At 35.3% G+C, this 19,254-nt stretch overlaps 2 protein-coding genes and 1 pseudogene across 2 annotated transcripts; 2 read left to right on the forward strand and 1 right to left on the reverse strand.

Moving 5' to 3' along the window:
* Positions 1–354: 354 nt before the first annotated feature.
* Positions 355–2,046, reverse strand: LOC149402977 (galactoside 2-alpha-L-fucosyltransferase pseudogene; annotated as a pseudogene).
* Positions 2,047–10,158: 8,112 nt separating this feature from the next.
* On the forward strand, positions 10,159–11,581 carry LOC149402978 (Ribosomal L32p protein family). Its single transcript, XM_089609484.1, has 3 exons — positions 10,159–10,459; positions 10,551–10,624; positions 10,963–11,581. Exons 1-3 carry the CDS (start codon positions 10,220–10,222, stop codon positions 11,054–11,056), a joined length of 408 nt encoding a protein of 135 aa, XP_089465610.1. The 5' UTR covers positions 10,159–10,219; the 3' UTR covers positions 11,057–11,581.
* Positions 11,582–14,937: 3,356 nt separating this feature from the next.
* On the forward strand, positions 14,938–18,830 carry LOC149402979 (phosphate transporter PHO1 homolog 10-like). Its single transcript, XM_089609818.1, has 11 exons — positions 14,938–15,518; positions 15,608–15,656; positions 15,730–15,801; positions 15,874–16,003; positions 16,160–16,280; positions 16,357–16,615; positions 16,720–16,869; positions 17,165–17,314; positions 17,984–18,262; positions 18,326–18,462; positions 18,554–18,830. The coding sequence occupies exons 1-11, from the start codon at positions 14,953–14,955 to the stop codon at positions 18,687–18,689; spliced, it is 2,049 nt and encodes a 682-aa protein (XP_089465944.1). The 5' UTR covers positions 14,938–14,952; the 3' UTR covers positions 18,690–18,830.
* The last annotated feature ends 424 nt before the right edge of the window (positions 18,831–19,254 follow it).

The raw sequence follows: 19,254 nt of genomic DNA on the forward strand, positions 1-19,254 counted from the left end.
TTTTATTTATTTATTCATACAACATATAATTTAGTCAGCTCCCTTTAAGTTTTCTGGTGAATGCAATAATGATATAAAACTACTTCCCAAATGAACGTTGCGCTAGAAAATTCTAGTTGTACAATATTTCAATGCAAGTGTTGAAGTGTATAAGTCTTATCTCAATATTCAATAAGTATATTATGCATAAATTTATATTGTGATGAAACGTTCATACATCAGTCTTCCAACAAACTCTAGCTGAATTTATTTATTTATTATTTTTTTTTTTGTATATTCATATATGTTGTATATCTGTTTGGAATCGAATTAAGCCTCTTTCTCAACAAATAAAAAATAAATGAAACCAAAAGACTAACTAATAATGTCAACCAATCTGACTCCTCCAGGAACATCCTCGCAATGTGTCACGTGACGAACAATCGCTCCCGGATCAGCCTTTCTCTTGGCCACGCAATCGTAGTAGAACGGAGAGTGGAAGCAAGGCTCGGCAGATCCGGCCCGTACACACGGAAATTCTGGCCCGGCCCGGGTCATGACCCATGGCCTCATTCCCCCAAGCCCTTGCGCCACGTACCCAAACGTTGACCGCCCCGTGGTGACCAACACGTGGCACAGACTCAGCAGGTACATCTCGGCCCACGCCTTCTCGTTGTGAGCCCGCTGCTCAGTCCGTTGTCGAACCTCCCGGCTCGGCTGGTAAATTCCGATCACGTCCCCGGTCTCCGTCGGATTTTCCCAATACATGTCCCCGAGCCTCTCGGAGTAGGCCGGGATCAACGAAGTCACCAACACGGCTTTGCGTTTCGTCGTCGAATAATAATAAGAAGAAAAAGAAGAAGAAAAAGAGCCGTTATTATCACCCGCCAGTTTAGGCAACAAGCCTGTGCTTGTGGTGCAAGCAAGGATTTGGTCCATTACTTGTTGCGAGGGGCTAGTCTCCAAAGTTCGGATTTGGAGCCCGATGATCTCGTCCGATCCGGATAGGTAGGCTCGGTGGTACCGCTTCACCCGTGCCCAAACCCGATTCGAAGGGTTGAGTAGATATTTCCCGAGGAGGTGAAAAACCGCGGTCGGATCAGGAAACAGTCTCCCGAGCTCGGCCTGAAAACATGGCATCAGAAACAAACCTGGAGCAAAATAATTGTCGGATTTCACAATCAACCAAGGGACGGTCCGGATCGACTCTCCTTGTCCATGGTCGTCGCAAAAGAAAAGCTTGTCCACGTAGTCGTAATCATGAGCCAAGTGTAGATACAAATACGACAACGACAACGAAGACAAAGTTTTGTTGGTGACCGCATTACCGTACGAATTCGGGTGTTTCTTGTCCAAGCTTCCGAGCCGTTCTCTCATCGGGAAGTCTTGAGGCAAAGCCCAGGACGACCCGGGGAAAGGCTCGCAGAAGAGACTCGACATGTCGTCGTCGAAGGAGGCGAGTAAGACGCGGTCGGTGAGGAGGGCGTAGAGAAACGCCGAGGTCAAGCTCAGGATCCGGTTCCCCAAGCCGCGGAGCGGGGCCCACACAATGTACTTGCACTCGTTCGTCGGGCTCGGGCTTCCCGGACCGTGGGCCCCACCGGGCTTGAGATGCTCGACGGCCTTGTTGTAGGGTTCCGTGTTTGGGCCGCAGCGTTTGTGGATGTCCTCGTAGGCCCGGAGCTTGGCGATGAGATTAGGAGATGGTTTTTTGGGGGACGGGGTTTTGCGGTATTGGTCGGATTCGAATCGGCTCAAGCAGGCTTTTTGATTGGTCCCGGGCAGAATGAGATCGCGCGTAATGAATTTTTCGCCTAAGCAAGATTGAATTAATCATGTAACGTTTAAGATGAGAAGGGGGGAAAAATATACAAAGAAATGTATGTATTGTGAAAATTTTCATGAAAAAGTCAATATAGGCCATGAGGTTTCAAACGTACCATTTGTGTTGGGAATCTTGGAGCCTGAGAAAAATGGGACGTTTAGGTCAGGGTTGAGAACGTAGAGAACATAACCTAGAATGACTAGGATTGGTATCGTCACAAACCGAGACGATGAGATCTTCATTGCTAAAGCAGTGACACTTGTCTCTGTCTGTACACGATTTCATATACCAACGAGGCTAAACATCTGTGCTTGCTGATTCAGAGAGAGAGAGAGAGAGAGAGAGAGAGAGAGAGTTATATTGTCACATATACATGTATTTATGAGAATTGTCTGGTTGAGGAAATTAATCTGGTATGATAGCTTAATCGTAATATTCCTAATAATATATATATATATATATATATATATATATATATATATATATCTACACGACTACACGTGCATTTTTATACTTAAGGTTTGAAATGTCCACCCAATTGCATGGATTAATCCCGTCAAATAATTTTTTTTTATAGCTGCGCATATCTTATTTTCATCTCTAACATCTGTCATTTCATTTACATGAACCAATGATAACATTATATATATATTTAAGTACGTAATGCAAACTACAATCGGTTCTCATGTCAACTGAGATTCTTATATGCGGTATATTTAAAAAAATGTCGGGTTGAAACACTTTTTTAAAAAGTTTTGAGTTTGTAACAGTTTTAGGCACACAAAACGACCCAATAATATTTATGATATCATGAACAAGGTATAGTTGGCATTTTATGAACACATTGATGTAGATTGAAAAAAAAAATGACGTGGCCCCAACTAATTTTGATCCATCGTGCTTAAAACATATAACGCATGATGTCAGCACAAAAGGAAACTCGCACGCTCGATTACCAGGAATTTTCGTTAGGAGGAAAAAAAAAAACTAATATATACACAAATTCAAGATGAATAAAGCATATTGGGACAGCTATTTATATTTATGAACGTGCCTTCTACTAATTGGCGTAGATCGTGTGCAATTACTTTATATGCTGAAGAAATAATATTTTTCTCAACAAGTTGATTCTATTTTGTTTCCCGGTACTTTCTTCATGAATTTATAATCTATGATGATTTGTACATATATATTATATATTATATATATATATATATATATATATATATATATATTCAATTTTTTTTTTTTTAGTAGGGGCACTATCGGCCAGGATTACATGATATATTAGCAGTGCAAAGTGCAGGTGGCACTATCGGCCAAGATTACATAGTAGGTGGCACGTTTTGGCCAAGATTACATACTTATTATAATAAATTCTAGGGGGCATGCATTTCTGCATCCCATGGGGGCTTGAACCCATGACCTCTCCGTCGAGGTGAGTGTGAGATTACCGCTAGACCAAGCTAGCTACCACTATATATATTCAAATTTTGTATTCACATTTAAACAGAAAGTGACACGAGCAAATTTTATGACATAAATCTAATGATAATTTAAAGGGATTATTCCTATTTTATGACTTGTATCAAGATTTTTGACCAAAATCTATTAAACCCAAATAAATCATAAAATATGACTACCTATTTTCAATAAATACAAAAATACCATTATTTTTAATAACATTTGATTTTCTTTCTTATTTAATTATTTGACTTTTTTTATTTTTGTATTAATGGGATGAGTTATTCACGTCACTCTCTCTTCCCTCTCTTTTCCTGTGCATTTCATGTCTCTGTGTCTTCTCTCACGTCTCTCTCTTTGCTTCAACTCAAGGAAATAAGGTTTGAGTTCAACTCTCTTCCACTCTCTCTTTTCATTTTTCAGTTCGTCATCTTTGTTTGGGTTCATCTTTTTTTAAGTCGTTGAATTTCTGTTGTTTTTGAAGTTAAGAAACAAAGAAAAAACGATTCTCGCGATTGTGGAAAATTTTGAAAGTTTCTGAAATTTCTGGATTTTCGTTGAAGATTTATTGACATTGATGTCAATAAATATGCATTTTTATTGACATTAATGTCAATAAATCTTCAACGTTTCTGGGTTTTCGTTGAAGATTTATGTCAAAGGAATTTCCCAGAATCGTTGAAGATTTATTGACATTACTGTCAATAAGAATGCATATTTATTGACATCAATGTCAATAAATCTTCAACGTTTCTGGAAAATTCATTTGAAGATTTATTGACATTGATGTCAATAAGTATGCATTTTTATTGACATCAACGTCAATAAATCTTCAACGAAAACCCATAAATTTTCAGAAACTTTTCAAAATTATCCAGAATCCCGAGAATCGTTTTTTCTTTGTTTTTTAACTTTAAAAACCACATAAATTCTACGCGGAATCCATGTCGGGCTGTTTCGGCGGACACTTCGAGGTCGCCGCCGCCGGGATGGCCATGGGCTGCTCTCCGACGGCCATGACCGTCGTTCCCAGGAGCTTCAGCGTCGGAGATTCCCAGGGCTGCTCTCCGGGTTTTTGTAATGATGTTTGTTTTCATAATATAAACTAAATAATTGTTTTTGTTTTATTAATTAACTAATAAAAATAAACTAAATATGAAGGATAAATATGTAATTACTCATTTCACTAAGTCATAGTTTAGAATTTATTTGGATTTAGTAGATTTTGGTCCAAAATCATGGTACAAGTCATAGAATAGCAATGATCCCTAATTTAAATAGTAAAAAAAAAAAAAAAAAAAACTTGTGACAGTTTACGTATTCCATTTGGTCATCAAACGGACTCCTTAGAGCATTTTCAATGCAAGCAACTAAAGTTGATTTACATATCATAAAAAATAATATTGTTTATTTATTTTTATCCACATCAATATTTGTGGTATCTTACATAAAAATATTCTAATGGTAATAGCACCAAAAGTTGCTAAAAGTGGATCTCACTCTATTCAAGACATTGATGTGTTTAGTATTTTATTATTTTTTTATATTAAAAAATAGTTGGCATTGGTGCCAGAATTGGCTACTTTGCCATAATCATTACAACTCATGATATTAATATGCGAAAATGAAAATGACATGATATTGCCAAATAAGCAATAAAGCAATTTTAGTTGTTTGCATTGGAGATGCTAAGTAACTACAATGACAATGTCATAATCATTACTATATACATTAGCATAAAAAATGATGTGACAATTACAACATAAGCAGCAAAGCAACTTTGATTGCTTGCATCGGAGATGCTCTTATAGACTCCTTTGACAAGACTAAAATGTTTGTGGTGACCATTCTTTAGTTTTTTTTTTCGCATTTTAGATCTTTTACCTCCATATTAGTAATGTCTTGTTCAATGAGTTCGACAAGAACTAAATTAGTCGCGGATCGTTTGTGCAAGTGGATTGTACTCTCGAGCCGAACACGTATGATTGTCGTCAAGGATGCTCTTCCTCTGTGATAAGCATGTTTTGCAGTGTTGCTAGTTCATAATACAATCAATCTCCCTTTTCCCAAAAAAAAAAAAAAAAAGGTTCTATTAGATTTGTTTTTAGGGTGGCATAGTTATATAACTATTTTGAAACGCTGAAGTTGTATTTTAACTAAAGTTTGGTTAATAATTGAAAATTAGCCTCTTTTATTATTAACTAAAATGGTTAACGTGTCTTTTAACTGCTGGTTTTAATCTAAACAATAAATAAATAAACAACAAATCTATGGCTATTGTTTTTAGAAAAAATATTTTATTAATATTTGGCTTTTTTTTCCTTATTTTTCTCATCTTCTCTTTTGAGCACTCTATTTATTTTTTCTTAATTCATAGCTAGCATCAGATAACAATTGTTTATAATAGTTAATATTGATTTTTTTTAATATAAATATCAAACAAAGTAACTAATATTGTGTTTTTGGTTGGATAATAATGAGAGTGGCTAATGAGAGGGTTATAAATATTTATCTTCAATTATATTGAAGTGCAAATATTTCTTGGATTTTCATAACACGTCTATTCATTTGGTTATATGTTTATCACTTATTTTTATATAAAAATATTAGTAAATATTTATCCCCTTAATATGAAAATTTACTAACGTTTTACACTACTACAAATTTGGTTTTCTGATACGCATGACTATCCGATGCGACTAGTCGCACCGAAAAGTCGTATCTAAATTACTTTTGGATGCGACTAGTCGCACCAGATTGTCAAACCGAAGTTCAAAAAATTTCGCTAAAATTGTTTTTTCTTTTGAGTATCAGGTGCGACTAGTCGCACCTGGTAGTTAAAAAAACTTTCAAGTCGCACCTGATAGTTTAAAATTTTAAGCGGGCCAATTCTTCCCCTCATTTTTTCATTCAGTATTGATGTGGCATTCCGATTTAATTTTTTTAGATATTATCCGATGCGACTGATCGCATCTAATAGAGCTTTCAGGTGCGACTAAGTCGCACCTGAAATTTAGGTTTTTCCATAAAATCAAATCTTCTGTACTTCGTCTTCTTCATTGAGTCCGCCGATTTCACATAAAAAAAACGTTCTTTCTCACTCTGCAACTCTGCTCCGCCCTCTCCACCACCGCAAACCACTACAATGACCTCCAAACCACCAACGCCTCTCCACTACCATTAAAGACTCTCTGACAGCTCTCTCTCTCTCTCTCTCTCTCTCTCTCTCTCTCTCTCTCTCTCTCTCTCTCTCTCTCTCTCCGCCGTAGCCCCTTCTGCGACCTCTCCACCGGTATTTCGCTCGGTCACTCTCACTCTCTCTCTCTCTCTCTCTCTCTCTCTCTCTCTCTCACTCACTCACTGAATTCGCTCTCTCTTAATTAAACTCAGTATTTATCTCCCTCTCTCTGCCTCACAGCCTCGTCCCTAGCCTCCGAACATCGCCGTGTGCTCGGCCCCGGCCCCACTGCCAAGTCCCTGTCCTCCGAGTCCCAGCCTCCGAGTCGCTATCCCCGAGTCCCTGCCTCCGACCAAAGTCGTGCGTCCCGGCCGTCCTTTGTCTGCAAGTTAGTGTATATATTAGTTAGTTAGGTTAGTTTTATATAATATGTTAGTTAATATGTTAGGTTAGTTAATATGTAGGTTAGTTAATGTGAAATATGTAGGTTAATATGTTAATAATTGTAAATGTTAATTAGATAGTTAGTAATATGTTTAGGTTGTTTAATTTAATTTTGATTAGTTTATGTTAATTGTAATTGTAATTAAATTGTAATTAATTTGATAACATGTTAATGTTTAGTAATATTTTTAGGTTAGTGTTTTGTTTAAATTTGTTTTGTTTTAATTAGTTTTGATTTATTGTAATTTATCAATTAGGAATTGTAATTTGTATAATAATTACATGAATAGGTTGTGTAGTTTAAAATTAGTTAATGAAATTAAAATTGTAATTGTAATATGCTTCTTTGATTAGTAATTGTAATTGATAATTTCACATGTTTAATAATTTAATTAGTTTAGGTTAAAATTAAGTTTTAATTGTGTTTTGTGACATGTTTTGATATTTTGTGACATGCTTAGTATAAAATTAGGTTTAGGTTAAAATTAAGTTAATGAATTTGTGATTAGTTTTGTTTAGTTGATTTAACATGAAATGAAATTGAACTTTAAATAAGAAAAATAGTTTTTGATATGTTTTGATAGTTTATGATATTTTGTTTATTTCGATTTTTTATTTATAAAATAGTTTTTATTTATACTTACTAAAAATATGAAATGCCTATAATATTTTTATAACACCAGTCCTAATTTACCCTTTTGTAAGCTTAAAAAACCTTTTTTTTTGCAGTGAGAGGGGGAAGAAGATGAAGACCTAGTGCAATTGGGAGAAAAGTTAACTAATTATTTATTTACTTTTGTGAATAAGAGCTTGTATTATTAAGGGTTATATGAACATTACAGTTTTTTAATGAGAAAACGGTCAATGAACCTTAGATCATGGAATAATTACATATATAATTTTTTTAAGATATAATTAAATAATAAACATTACACCAAATAAATAGACGTGATATTTACGAAAATCCAGAGATATAACAAGGGATTTTTTATAGGGCGGGTTAGGTGTCTATCCCAAAACCCTTACTATTTTAAAATTATAGCTCAACTATTAACATATTTAAGAAAATAACCAATTTATTATAATAACATTCTAATATTCCAATAATACCATAATATCCTTAAGGATTGTGATGCCATATATAATGCCATGCAAATTGGTCTTACGTACATGGAAAGGTGGGACCAAAACAATGGGAGAAAATGATGAAAAGTCACTTTCCGTTTCAACTTAATGGTGTCGTTTATTTACTCTTTTATGAGCTGTTATTTTGTCTTTCAGTTTCCTCTTTTATTTCCTTTTTTATTGCATTTTATTTGCTTTCAGTTTTAATGTGGTTGTGCCCATTTGCTTTCTTGTTTTGTGTTGAACGTATCATGTTAGTTTATATTTACTTGTCTTTGCCAAGTTATATGGCAGACTTGATTAAATAAAAAGAAACCCAAGCATTGCTTGAAGAAACCTGTGTGATTATCTCTTTCCTATAAGCTTGCCTACATCAGGTTGTTATTATTAACTGTCATCTCCGCCGTCTCCGGCGCCGGAATCGAAGTTTTCATCAAAGTTTCAAACGACGAAATTTCAACCCTAGCTTCAGATCCGAACGCCGCCGTTAACTAGATAGCCCCCAACATTGCTCCATTCTCCGACTAAGTCTCGCTCGTCTACGTCAAAAACGAGGTCTTGACATTCGACGACGAAGTTCTCAAATCTTAGCTTCTTCCGACGATTTCAAGACTGGACTTGCGACCTTCAAACGGTCAGATCGGTGCAGCCACGAGACTCGCTGACGTTCGAGATCGTTTTCGGAGGAGGATCGTCAAGGTTAATTGAATTAACCTTCAGAGTTAATCCGATTAACTATCACAGTTAATATGCAGAACTAGACTTGCGACTTTCGAATGGCCGGATCGGCGCAACGGCGAGACTCGCCGATGTTCGAAATCGTTTTGGAAGAGATCCATCACAGTTAATCAGATTAACTCTGACAGACATTAAATCGGATTAACTGTGACAGTTAATCGGATTAACTGTGACAGTTAATCCCTAAAATATGAAATCGTCGCCAAATCCGAATCAAATCCCGAAAGAGTCGAAGGGAAGCTAAAGATGCAGAGCGACCTAGATTCCCTCACCGGTCGATTGGAGTCGAACCTCCACGAAGCCGACCGGGGAACGACGGCGATTCGGCGGCGTGGACAAAGTGAGGTTCGCCGGAGAGGAACACGACGCGGGGGCGGTGGGCGGCGATGGTGGAGAGCGACACCGTGCAGACCGAGAACATCGAGAGAGACCGGATTCGGTGAGTGTATTGCGATCTATAGTCGACGATTTATCACTCGCTTGGTGTCTATGGAGTTCAGGTCCAACGCCTAACACCCTTTGGTTTCACAGTGGCTGGAATTTTTTTGGTTTGGTAGTGATCGGTAGATCGAGAGAGGACATTTTTAGTAAATTAATTTTTTTTTTGGCTAATTGCTTAATAAAACACAAACTTTGGTTATTATTTTAAAAGACCCCTCATTAAGTGGCTACTTGTTAACAAATCTCTTTTTTTATAAGTATCACTGCACCTTGTTTTTCATGTTTTATGTAATAAAAAAATCATGCTAATTAAGCAATAATGTTTGGTGAATAAATAGATCAAGTATTTGTAGCAACTAATCAATCATTTACATCATTTTAAAGATCTAGTCAAAGTTTCATTTTATTAAGGATATAGTTCATCAAATAAAATTTAATTAAATTAATTATTCAGTTAATTTAATTAATTTCGACCCGATGAGCTATTTTTTAAAGAGAAATTGTCTAATTTGCCACCAATTCCAAAACATTTTCCCACTTTCCACAAAAACTCTAATTTTTCCTAAAATGTCACCTTTATGTCAACAATGTTGACATCTAATAGTGAAGGCCAAACATAGATGTCAACATTGTCGACATAGATGGTGGTATTTTGGGAAAAATTAGCATTTTGGTGGAAAGTGGGAAAATATTATGAAATTGGTGGCAAATTAAGCAATTTCTCTTTTTTAAATAAAATGAAATTTAGGTTATTTTGTAAAATGAAGATGAATTATTGGAATACTTGTCTAATTGTCCCAAATAAATTTTAAGGTCAGGGAATATATTGTATCAATTTAACAAACGCATGGCGAATTGTTTAGTTTTATAAATGCAGGGACAAAAAGTAATATGTGGACCTTTGAAATGGAGAAGAGCAAACGACGTCGTTTAGATGACCTCAAGTTTTCACATTTTAGTTTCTTAAACCCTAGTCGTCGTCTTCCTCTATTCCCTTCGGTTCTGCGCTCTCTTCAACCGCGATAATGGCGTTGAGTATTCAGACAGTTAGACTCGCCAGATCGAAAATGGCCAGCGTTCTAGGGCTCAGGTGGGCGCACATTTCAGCTCTACCGTCACCGTTCGATGGCCCGATCGAGCGCGACTACGTATTTCCACCGTCGGTTCTGCCGGAGGATTCAGCCTGTGACGAAAGCTTCGGATTTGGATTTCCAAGCTTCTCTTTCGGCGGATCGATGGAGCTCATGGCTGTACCGAAGAGAAAGGTGTTCAATTCTTTAGGTTGAACTTCAATTTACATTTAATTGTTTGCCCTAAATTTCTGAAATTAGATCAAGTGATTTTTTTTTTCGGCAGACATCTCCGCATAAGCGAGGCATCAGAAACGGTCCCAAGGCTCTGAAGCCAATTCCTGTAATAGTTCGTTGCAAGTAAGCTCTTTTTCTCTCAGTTCTTATGCTTTGTAATTGTGATCTTCTTTTCGATAGATTGTGATATTGAGTGCTTACAGACATTACGAATCAAGCTTCCACATGATTTTCCGTCAGGAATGTAAAAAAAAAAAAAAAAAAAAAAAAAAAAAAAAGTGTTTCAACCTTTAAATAATGAACGCATTTGGAATGAAATATTACACTCATTTGTCTACTGAAACTTGCTTGTGTGAACAAACAAAATATTGGTATCAGTGTGTTATTATAGATCGATTTTTCGTTCATAAAAAAATAAAAAAGACTTTAGAGAGATAATGGAAGTAAAAAACTTGTTGCAGGTGCTGTGGTGCAGTGAAATTGCCTCACTACTATTGTTGCAGCGGTGACAGAGGAATTCCCGGCCAACAAAACGAGCCAAAGAAATTCAGATGAGTAAGCTCCTACGACACGTACATGGCCAAAATTCAGATCTCCGCCCAATCGATTATGACTGTAATCAAACTTTGCTAGATTAGGATGACCAAATATCCAAAGCCCAAATAAGAAAATTCGGGTATCCGAGCCTTGTGCATTTCGAAGCTTGTTCGTGCGAGATTAAGATTTGGAAGTTGATTGGTTGAGGAAGCTTTTGTGGAACTTAGAGTTATTGTTGCAGATTAATAATATTGGAGTTGTTTTCAGATTCTGAAGATTTGTTTCTAGATATTGAATAATTTCTTCAAAAACATTTTGGCGAAAAGTAGGCTTATGGTGTCAATTTAAATCCTCGATGCCAGAATTTTGAAGTTTGGGAAGTGATATACTTGTAGAGGAAAAGTATACAATAAGAGGGACTTGATTTTCTTGTCAAAGGTCATGGTCTCTTCTTAGTGTTACGTATTGAAATTGTAGAAGTTAATTGTATTGTTTATTTAAAATATCTTCACATAAATGAGGTACTAACAAAAGTTTAGTTCACGGCTTAAGATGGTATTTTATCAATAGAAACGGCGGTGCAGATTAGAAATTTAGAATACGTGTAATGTCAAAGATTGCCACATTTTAAAGCAAAGTAGTCGTGTATTTGCTCATCAAAATTATTTTCCTGAGATCATTTTCATGTCATGTTCTCAACAAGGGTTTATTATAGAACAAATGCAAGTAAAATGCCATAAAAGTAAAAATTATGTTTAGCAGGTAAAAAATCAATTTCCATATATGTCCACATCCCCACAACGAAATTTGATTATTCGATTATTTTTTGGAGGGTTTTATCCAATATAGCCACACGTTCAAAGGCCAAATACAAAGTTTCTCTCTGTTTGATTTAATGTTTATAGCTTTATGATTTTTATTTACATTTTTACCATTATGAATTTATTAATATATATTAATTTATTTATTCGTTGTCAATTAAAGTTCATAGAATTTTTTTTTCTTTTGTAAAAGTATGTATAGTTTTTTTTTTAATGGAATGAGTATTTCGAATTCTGTTAAAACACATAAGTATTTTTTTTAACGATATATATGATTGGTGATAAAAGTGAAATTTTATTATTATCCTTACTATTTACGATTAAATAAGTTTGTTTTGTTTTGGTTTTTTTTTTTTTCAGTGATAAAATAAGATGGTTGGGCGATGTCTTGTCTACAATTCTCATGCATAAACAAATCTGATTAATATTTTGAAAACTCAAAAGAAGAACAAAGAAAAAAAAAACATGAGAAAATGAGCTTTTTGATAACAAAAAGGCAAAATGTACAAGATTACACCACCTTGATTCAAAGAGAAAAGAGAACGACAAATTCCTAATATTTTGGGGATTTGGACGTGTATGACCTTTTTTTTAACATAAGGCATCTATATCTAATCTGTTTCACTTTGTCAGTGCTAAATTCTATGTAAATATAAGATATTCGGAGAAAAACATTAAACGAACACATAAGCTACCATCTTAAAAAAATGGGTATTTAGTGCCATTTACAAAAAAAAAATGTATGTTATTATTGTAAAATACATAGAATTATAAGAAATTTGTGGGATAGGTAATTTTGCAATAAAACAAACACGTATAGATTTAGTTTTCATTTAAATCTGATTAATTTTTTTCTTTTTATAACTTAAGAGCATCGAAATTTGCTCCATTATCTTCATAAATGATTATTGGTACCTAGTATAGCTTATTTGGTGATTCCATATCACCTCCAAAATGTAGGTTGTGGGTTCAATCTTCACTGGTAATAAAATTGTCTTAAAAAAAATCCTCATAAATGACTAAATAAATATATTTTTCTCAGCGAAAACAAAATATATCACATGCAAAGAAAACGACAGCGAGTTTGAGTGATATAATGACCACTTTCTACTTTGATATTCAAACACGGATGTCTTTTTTCTTAAGCGATAGAATTTTATGTTTTATGTCTTATCGTGAGTTATTTTAAAATTATATTTTTTAATGTAACTTATATATAAATATCAGTATAATATAAATATACGAAAGAGAAGTCCAATGCTATTATTACTTGAACTTTCTTTTCACTAATTGGTAAGTAAATTGGTGGATTTTATCCGTACTACAATCAGCATTTAAAACATCCTTACCATTATCCCGCCATAACTTTAAATTTATTGATAATCCTTCTACCGCTGAGGTATTATGTACTTTTTAGGGTATTATGCGGATACGAGTATTAAATATATATATATATATATATATACATATATACTATGTAAATATAAAATTAATAAACAAAAGTTTCCAGTATTTGCAATATATTTACAATATTTGAGGAAATACTTAATTTAAAAATGATAATCTTATAAATTTGTTGTGGCATCTACATAAATACTAAATACTGCGATTAGAGCATCTCGTTGAAGATGCTCAAACTTCAAACCACGCGGGAGAGAGGTATCCTACATTTCGCTGTCATGTTGGAGCATTATATTATTCTCCCTTGAGAGCCTTCAAATATTGTAAGAATTCCGAAAATACCACAAATACCTCAAATGCCACTCATATATGTATATGTATATATATATATATATATAATACCACTCATATATATATATATAAATATATATATAGCAAATAATGCACAAATTATATAAAAAAAAAACTAATTTTTGATTCCTTTTTATTTCACATACCTTAAAATTTTAACTTTTTAATTTTAATTTTTAAATATGTTATATTTAGAAGAAAGTGTTGTAACTATCTAAATAAGTACTCAGTAATTCAAATTATAGCTCAATTATTCAAATAAAAAAAATAGTTCAGCTCATGTGCCTACGTCTCCATAGTGTGAGGTATGCGTCTTATTTTAATTTGAGTTATTTTTATAATTTACTGATAGTTTGGCTAGAATTTTAACGCACAGAGTTTAAATAGACTATATGACTAGCTCTCCATTATATTTATACACGTGGTATGTTTCAAAAATCACGATGTATAAGAATATCTCAAACAGTACACTGATTATTAGTAAAATAAAAAATGAAGTGTGACTAAACCTGAACCGCGAGTGGAAATTCCACTTCTAATGACCGAAAATTTCGGTCTTTAACAATAAAAAGACTTTCAATTAATAAGGATCGAAATTCAAACTTATTAGAAGTGAAAACTTCTTTCCCACAAGTTTTGGTACTATTCAATGAAATAAAAAAATAATGTAAAACCTAAAATTTATCCCAAAAAAAAACTTTTTTCAATGAAATAAAAAAAATAATGTAAACCTAAAATTTATCCCAAAAAATAATGAACAGTACTTAAAAGTACCAAAATTTTCATTTTCGTTAACCACGGAATCGGAATAATGACGAGAAAAAAAAAAAAAAAATTCCTGTTTTCTTCCGTTCCATTTACCAAATAGTATTTTAATCATCCTCGTGAAAAATTGCAAAAAGCACGCCGTATTTTAAACCTTGACTACAATATCACTCTCTAAGTCCAAGTGAACAACACGTCACACTCAAAGTCAAAACAGAGCCAATAGTCACTCTCCACATAGGCTTCCTCTGAGGATGACACGTGTCAACTGCCTTTGTCACTCTTGGCTTTCCAACACAAAAGCATTAACTACGAGATGCACTTACTCACTACAAGACTTGAATCCCACTCTTTACGTGTGCATGAACTTAATCACATCGGCTAATCCTCAAATAGCATAAGATTTTAATCACGTTTATAATTTCACTTAGCACTTAATTACACGTAAGTAATTTCACTAATCCAATTCACCACGCACCTCTGTTTCTTCATTTTGCTTCAAAGAGTGTCAATAAATTGAATGATTTCTTTTTTAGCTTCCACAGCAAAAAAATAAATAAATAAATCTCCTCCGATATGAAATTCGGAAAGGCGTTGAGGAGGGAAAAAGTACCAGAATGGACAGAGGCCTATGTGGACTACAAGTCTCTGAAGAAGGCACTGAACGAAATCAAACGGTCCAAATCCCGCCACGTCAGCGGCAACGGAATAGACCCGGAGGATCAAACCGCCGTGGGCTTCGACCCGCCGCGGCGAGGCGGCGAGAGGAGGTTCTTCTTGCCGAACTTTCTGGAAGAGTCGGAGGTCGAAATGTCGTTCTTCGAGAAGCTCGACGGAGAGCTCGGAAAGACGACGGAGTTTTACAGAGACCGAGTGGACGAGGTCTCCGGCGAGGCTTGCGAGCTGAGCCGGCAAGTCGAGGCTCTGGTCGCGCTCAGGAAGAAGCGCGATTCCGGCGACGCGCCGACCAGCGAGGTTCTGGAGCGCGTGGAGATCACCGCCGCTGTTCGGAGCGGTCCGGTTTCGGCGATCAGAGGCGCTTTCGGAGACTCGGAAGAAGAGGAGTTGAAGAAAGCCGAAGAGAGATTGAGAGCCGTGTTTATCGAGTTTTACCACAAGCTTCATATTCTCAGAAAGTTCAGGTTAATTAATCAATCATTTAATTAATTAATTAATGTACTATCATTTAATTTGCTTATAATTGCGTTTGTGATGTGTGTGGATGGGACAGTTTCTTTAACCTCTCGGCACTTTCAAAGATCGTTAAGAAGTATGATAAGGTACACAAAAACACTCTCGGATCATATGCTTCAGATTCTCAGTCCTGATTTTTTTTTTTTTTCCATAATTTAGATCACATCAAGAAGAGCGTCCAAATTGTGTATGAAAGTTGCGGACACTTCTTACCTTGGCAATTCAGACGAGGTTTGGCAACTGATTTTTCATTTTATTTATTTAAAACAAGAATAAAGCTTTTGTCTTTAAATTCACTTGTAGATCATTGAGCTCTTGAAGAGAGTAGAGGAAACTTTCATCAAGAACTTCTCGAACTCGAATCGCAGCAAAGGCATGAAGTGGCTGAGGCCGAAACGTAGAAAAGAGAAGCATAGAGTCACATTTTATTCAGGTGCTTTCAAGCAAATATGAAATTCATAAGATAGAACCAAAAAGAGACTTTTTGAGGTCTTTATACTTATTAGGCTAAGCATGGAATAAGTAACACCTTATAAAAAGATTTATCTTCTTTTAATTAGTCTTATGTCTTGTTTCTGTAATCTCTCAGGCTTTTTTTCCGGGTTCGCAATTGCACTTCTCATCGCTGTAGTTTTAAGAATAGAATCCCAAAAACTAGAGAAAAGAAAGGAGGGTACGGAATATCTTCAGAGCATATTTCCTCTATACAGGTAAACCATATATAGTAACCAAAAAAAAGTTGTATTAATTTTTTTTTTCTTGTACTTAAGTTACCAATTTTCGCAGCGTATTTCTGTTCGCGGTCCTACACATGCTCATGTACTCCATAAACATATTCTTCTGGAGAAAATACCGAATAAACTATCCATTCATATTCGGTTTCAAGAGAGGCACGGAGCTCAGGTACCGAGAAGTTTTCCTCCTCGGAACTGGCCTCGCCGTTCTCGCACTTTCGGGTTTCCTCGCGAATTTGCACCTCGACATGAACTCGACCACTCAAGAGTTCAAGAGGGTCAGCGAACTCGTTCCTCTTGGATTAGTTTGCGTAAGGACAAAAGACACTTCTATTTAATTAAAAATAAAAAATTGTTACGTTTTTTTACCCCGAAAAATCCATGCACTTATTATGTAATTTTCTTTTATGGGCAGCTAGTTGTTCTCATACTATTCTGCCCTCTGAACATCTTATATCGATCGAGTCGCTTCTTCTTCATCCGGTGCCTTTTTCGTTGCTTTTTGGCCCCTCTATATCCGGTGACATTCCCGGACTTTTATCTTGCGGATCAGCTTACAAGCCAGGTCTTAAACCCAATCCATTTCAAGTTTTTATTTTTTTTATGCTGTTTATAGAAAACAATGTGTGTTTTACAGCGGTTTTCTAAGAACAATTTTCATATTTTGAAACACAATGACGCAAAAACTTATTATGTATTTTTTTTTTCAAATTTTTTTACTTCATATGTTTTTTTTTACATTTTTTTTCTTCATATTGTTTTCTCAATAACATATAAATATATTCTTAAAAACAGAAAATATTTTCTTGCCTTCTTTTCTTAAGATTTTCTAATATTTGACTTCCTTGACAAGTAATCAGACGCAAACGTTTCGGAGCTCGGTGTTGTACATTTGCTATTACGGAATGGGAGAGTACTCAAGGAGGCAAGAGAAGTGTCACACTCATGGAATCTACAACACACTCTTCTTTATCATCGCCGTCGTACCATATTGGCTCAGATTCTTGCAGGTATATTAGACCAACTATGTACATCGTAGAGGTTATTAATCACCGTCTTGTTTGTTTGTTCTAGCACATGAAATTTAATGAACGTGGTGAATTCAGTAGTAACCGTGGCCAGTGACAGCTAGAAATGTAAAAAAAAAACAAAAAAAAAAAAAAACGAGGGGGGTGTTTAGACGATAAATGACACATACTACGCTAGAATACGAAGCTCCAAAACTTTCAATTTACTCTTTTGTTCATTGCTTAATGGAATTATACCATAACTATGACCATTTGAAACTTTTGACCAAAATCCATTAATGGCTTCTAATTTCATAACTATAACTATATATTGACAAATTTATCAATAAATAACTGCTGTTTGTTGACAAACATGTCAATAAACGACTATGTTTAGGAGTTAGAAGCAATGAATTTTGGTACAAAAAAAAAAGTTTAAAATGGTCATAATTTTGGAATTATCCCTAACTTAATTTGTTCAATTTACACTTTGGGCATCATTTGGACTGAAGAAAGCTCTGCTCCCACTCTTCATCCAAGCCCATTTCTTGAGCTGCTCGGTACTAAACCCGAGCTCGAATCATGTATCATCAAGCTGCCAATTCGCCAATGAATGTGTGTGTGTGTGTGTGTGCTGTGAAACTCAGTGTGTGTGTGTGCTGTGAAACTCAGTGTATGCGTAGATTATTGGAAGACAGAGACGCGATGCACGGCTACAACGCTCTGACTTACCTCTCGACGATCGTGGCGGTGCTCATCAGAACGGCTTACGAGCTCAGGAAAGGCACGGTTTGGATGGTGTCGGCTTTGGTCAGCTCGTCCGTGGCCGTGATAGTCAACGCTTACTGGGACATCAGAGTTGACTGGGGTCTTCTGAGGAGCCACTCGAAGAACGGGTATTTGAGGGACATGCTCTTCGTATCCCACAAAAGTGTCTACTTTGCTGCCATGGTACGATTTACATTAAATAGTGTTGCAAGGTTTAGGTTTGAGCCGATACACAATTTATAACAGGTCTTGGACGTGGTTCTGAGGCTTGCTTGGATGCAAATGGTGTTGGCGTTCAATCTGCGTTCGGTCCACAAAATGAGCGTGACCACCACCATTTTCTGCCTAGAAATTATCCGCCGTGGCATTTGGAATTTCTTCAGGTTATTTATAATCTCTGAATAATTAGTTTTGTTTTGTTTTGTGTGTGCCACAATTGATTTTTTTTTTTTTTTTTTGGGTTGATGTTACCAGATTGGAAAATGAGCACTTGAACAATGTAGGGAATTACCGAGCCTTTCGATCGATCCCTCTTCCGTTTCGCTACTCTGATGAGCACGACGAGGACGAAGGCGATGACGATGATGACCACGACTACAAAGATCAATGACTATTAAAATAGTTTCACCATGGCATATTGCTTTATTATTTTCTGCTAATGTTTTTTTCAGCCTATATTCTTGCTGTCATGATCTCAAATATTGATATAAAGTTAAATACCGGAGAAATAATAATATTGTTGTATGGGTATGAGAAACTCGTTTAGAACCGTTAGATTTGAACCTCATTAACAACTATGATAATTATGAAAGGATCCTAATAATTTTTAAGTGTGTAATAAGCAATAAGATTGTCAAGTCTTGACCCGTAAAAATAGATGCCACAAATTTGAATATCCTACACAAAAATAGTTAAGAAATTGATTACTGAGCCTTTAAAAATTAAAAAAAAAAAACTTAGAAAGTTGAATAAGGGAAGAAAAAAAAATTACTAAAAGAAATGAAATTATGTTTAGTCAGAGACAAGATGTCGCACACAATGTATATTCAATGTATGCGACAATATGTTCCGATGCAAAAATGAATAATTGAAAGACAATGCGAAAAAAAAAATGACACAATGAGTGATAACCCAATTCAGTGCAACGTCACTTACTCTAGGGGGACAATGTGCCC

This window comes from Urtica dioica, chromosome 3 (genome assembly GCF_054948205.1).
Source record: "Urtica dioica subsp. dioica isolate 48M chromosome 3, U.dioica_male_clone48M_v1_H2, whole genome shotgun sequence".
Lineage (NCBI taxonomy): Eukaryota > Viridiplantae > Streptophyta > Magnoliopsida > Rosales > Urticaceae > Urtica > Urtica dioica.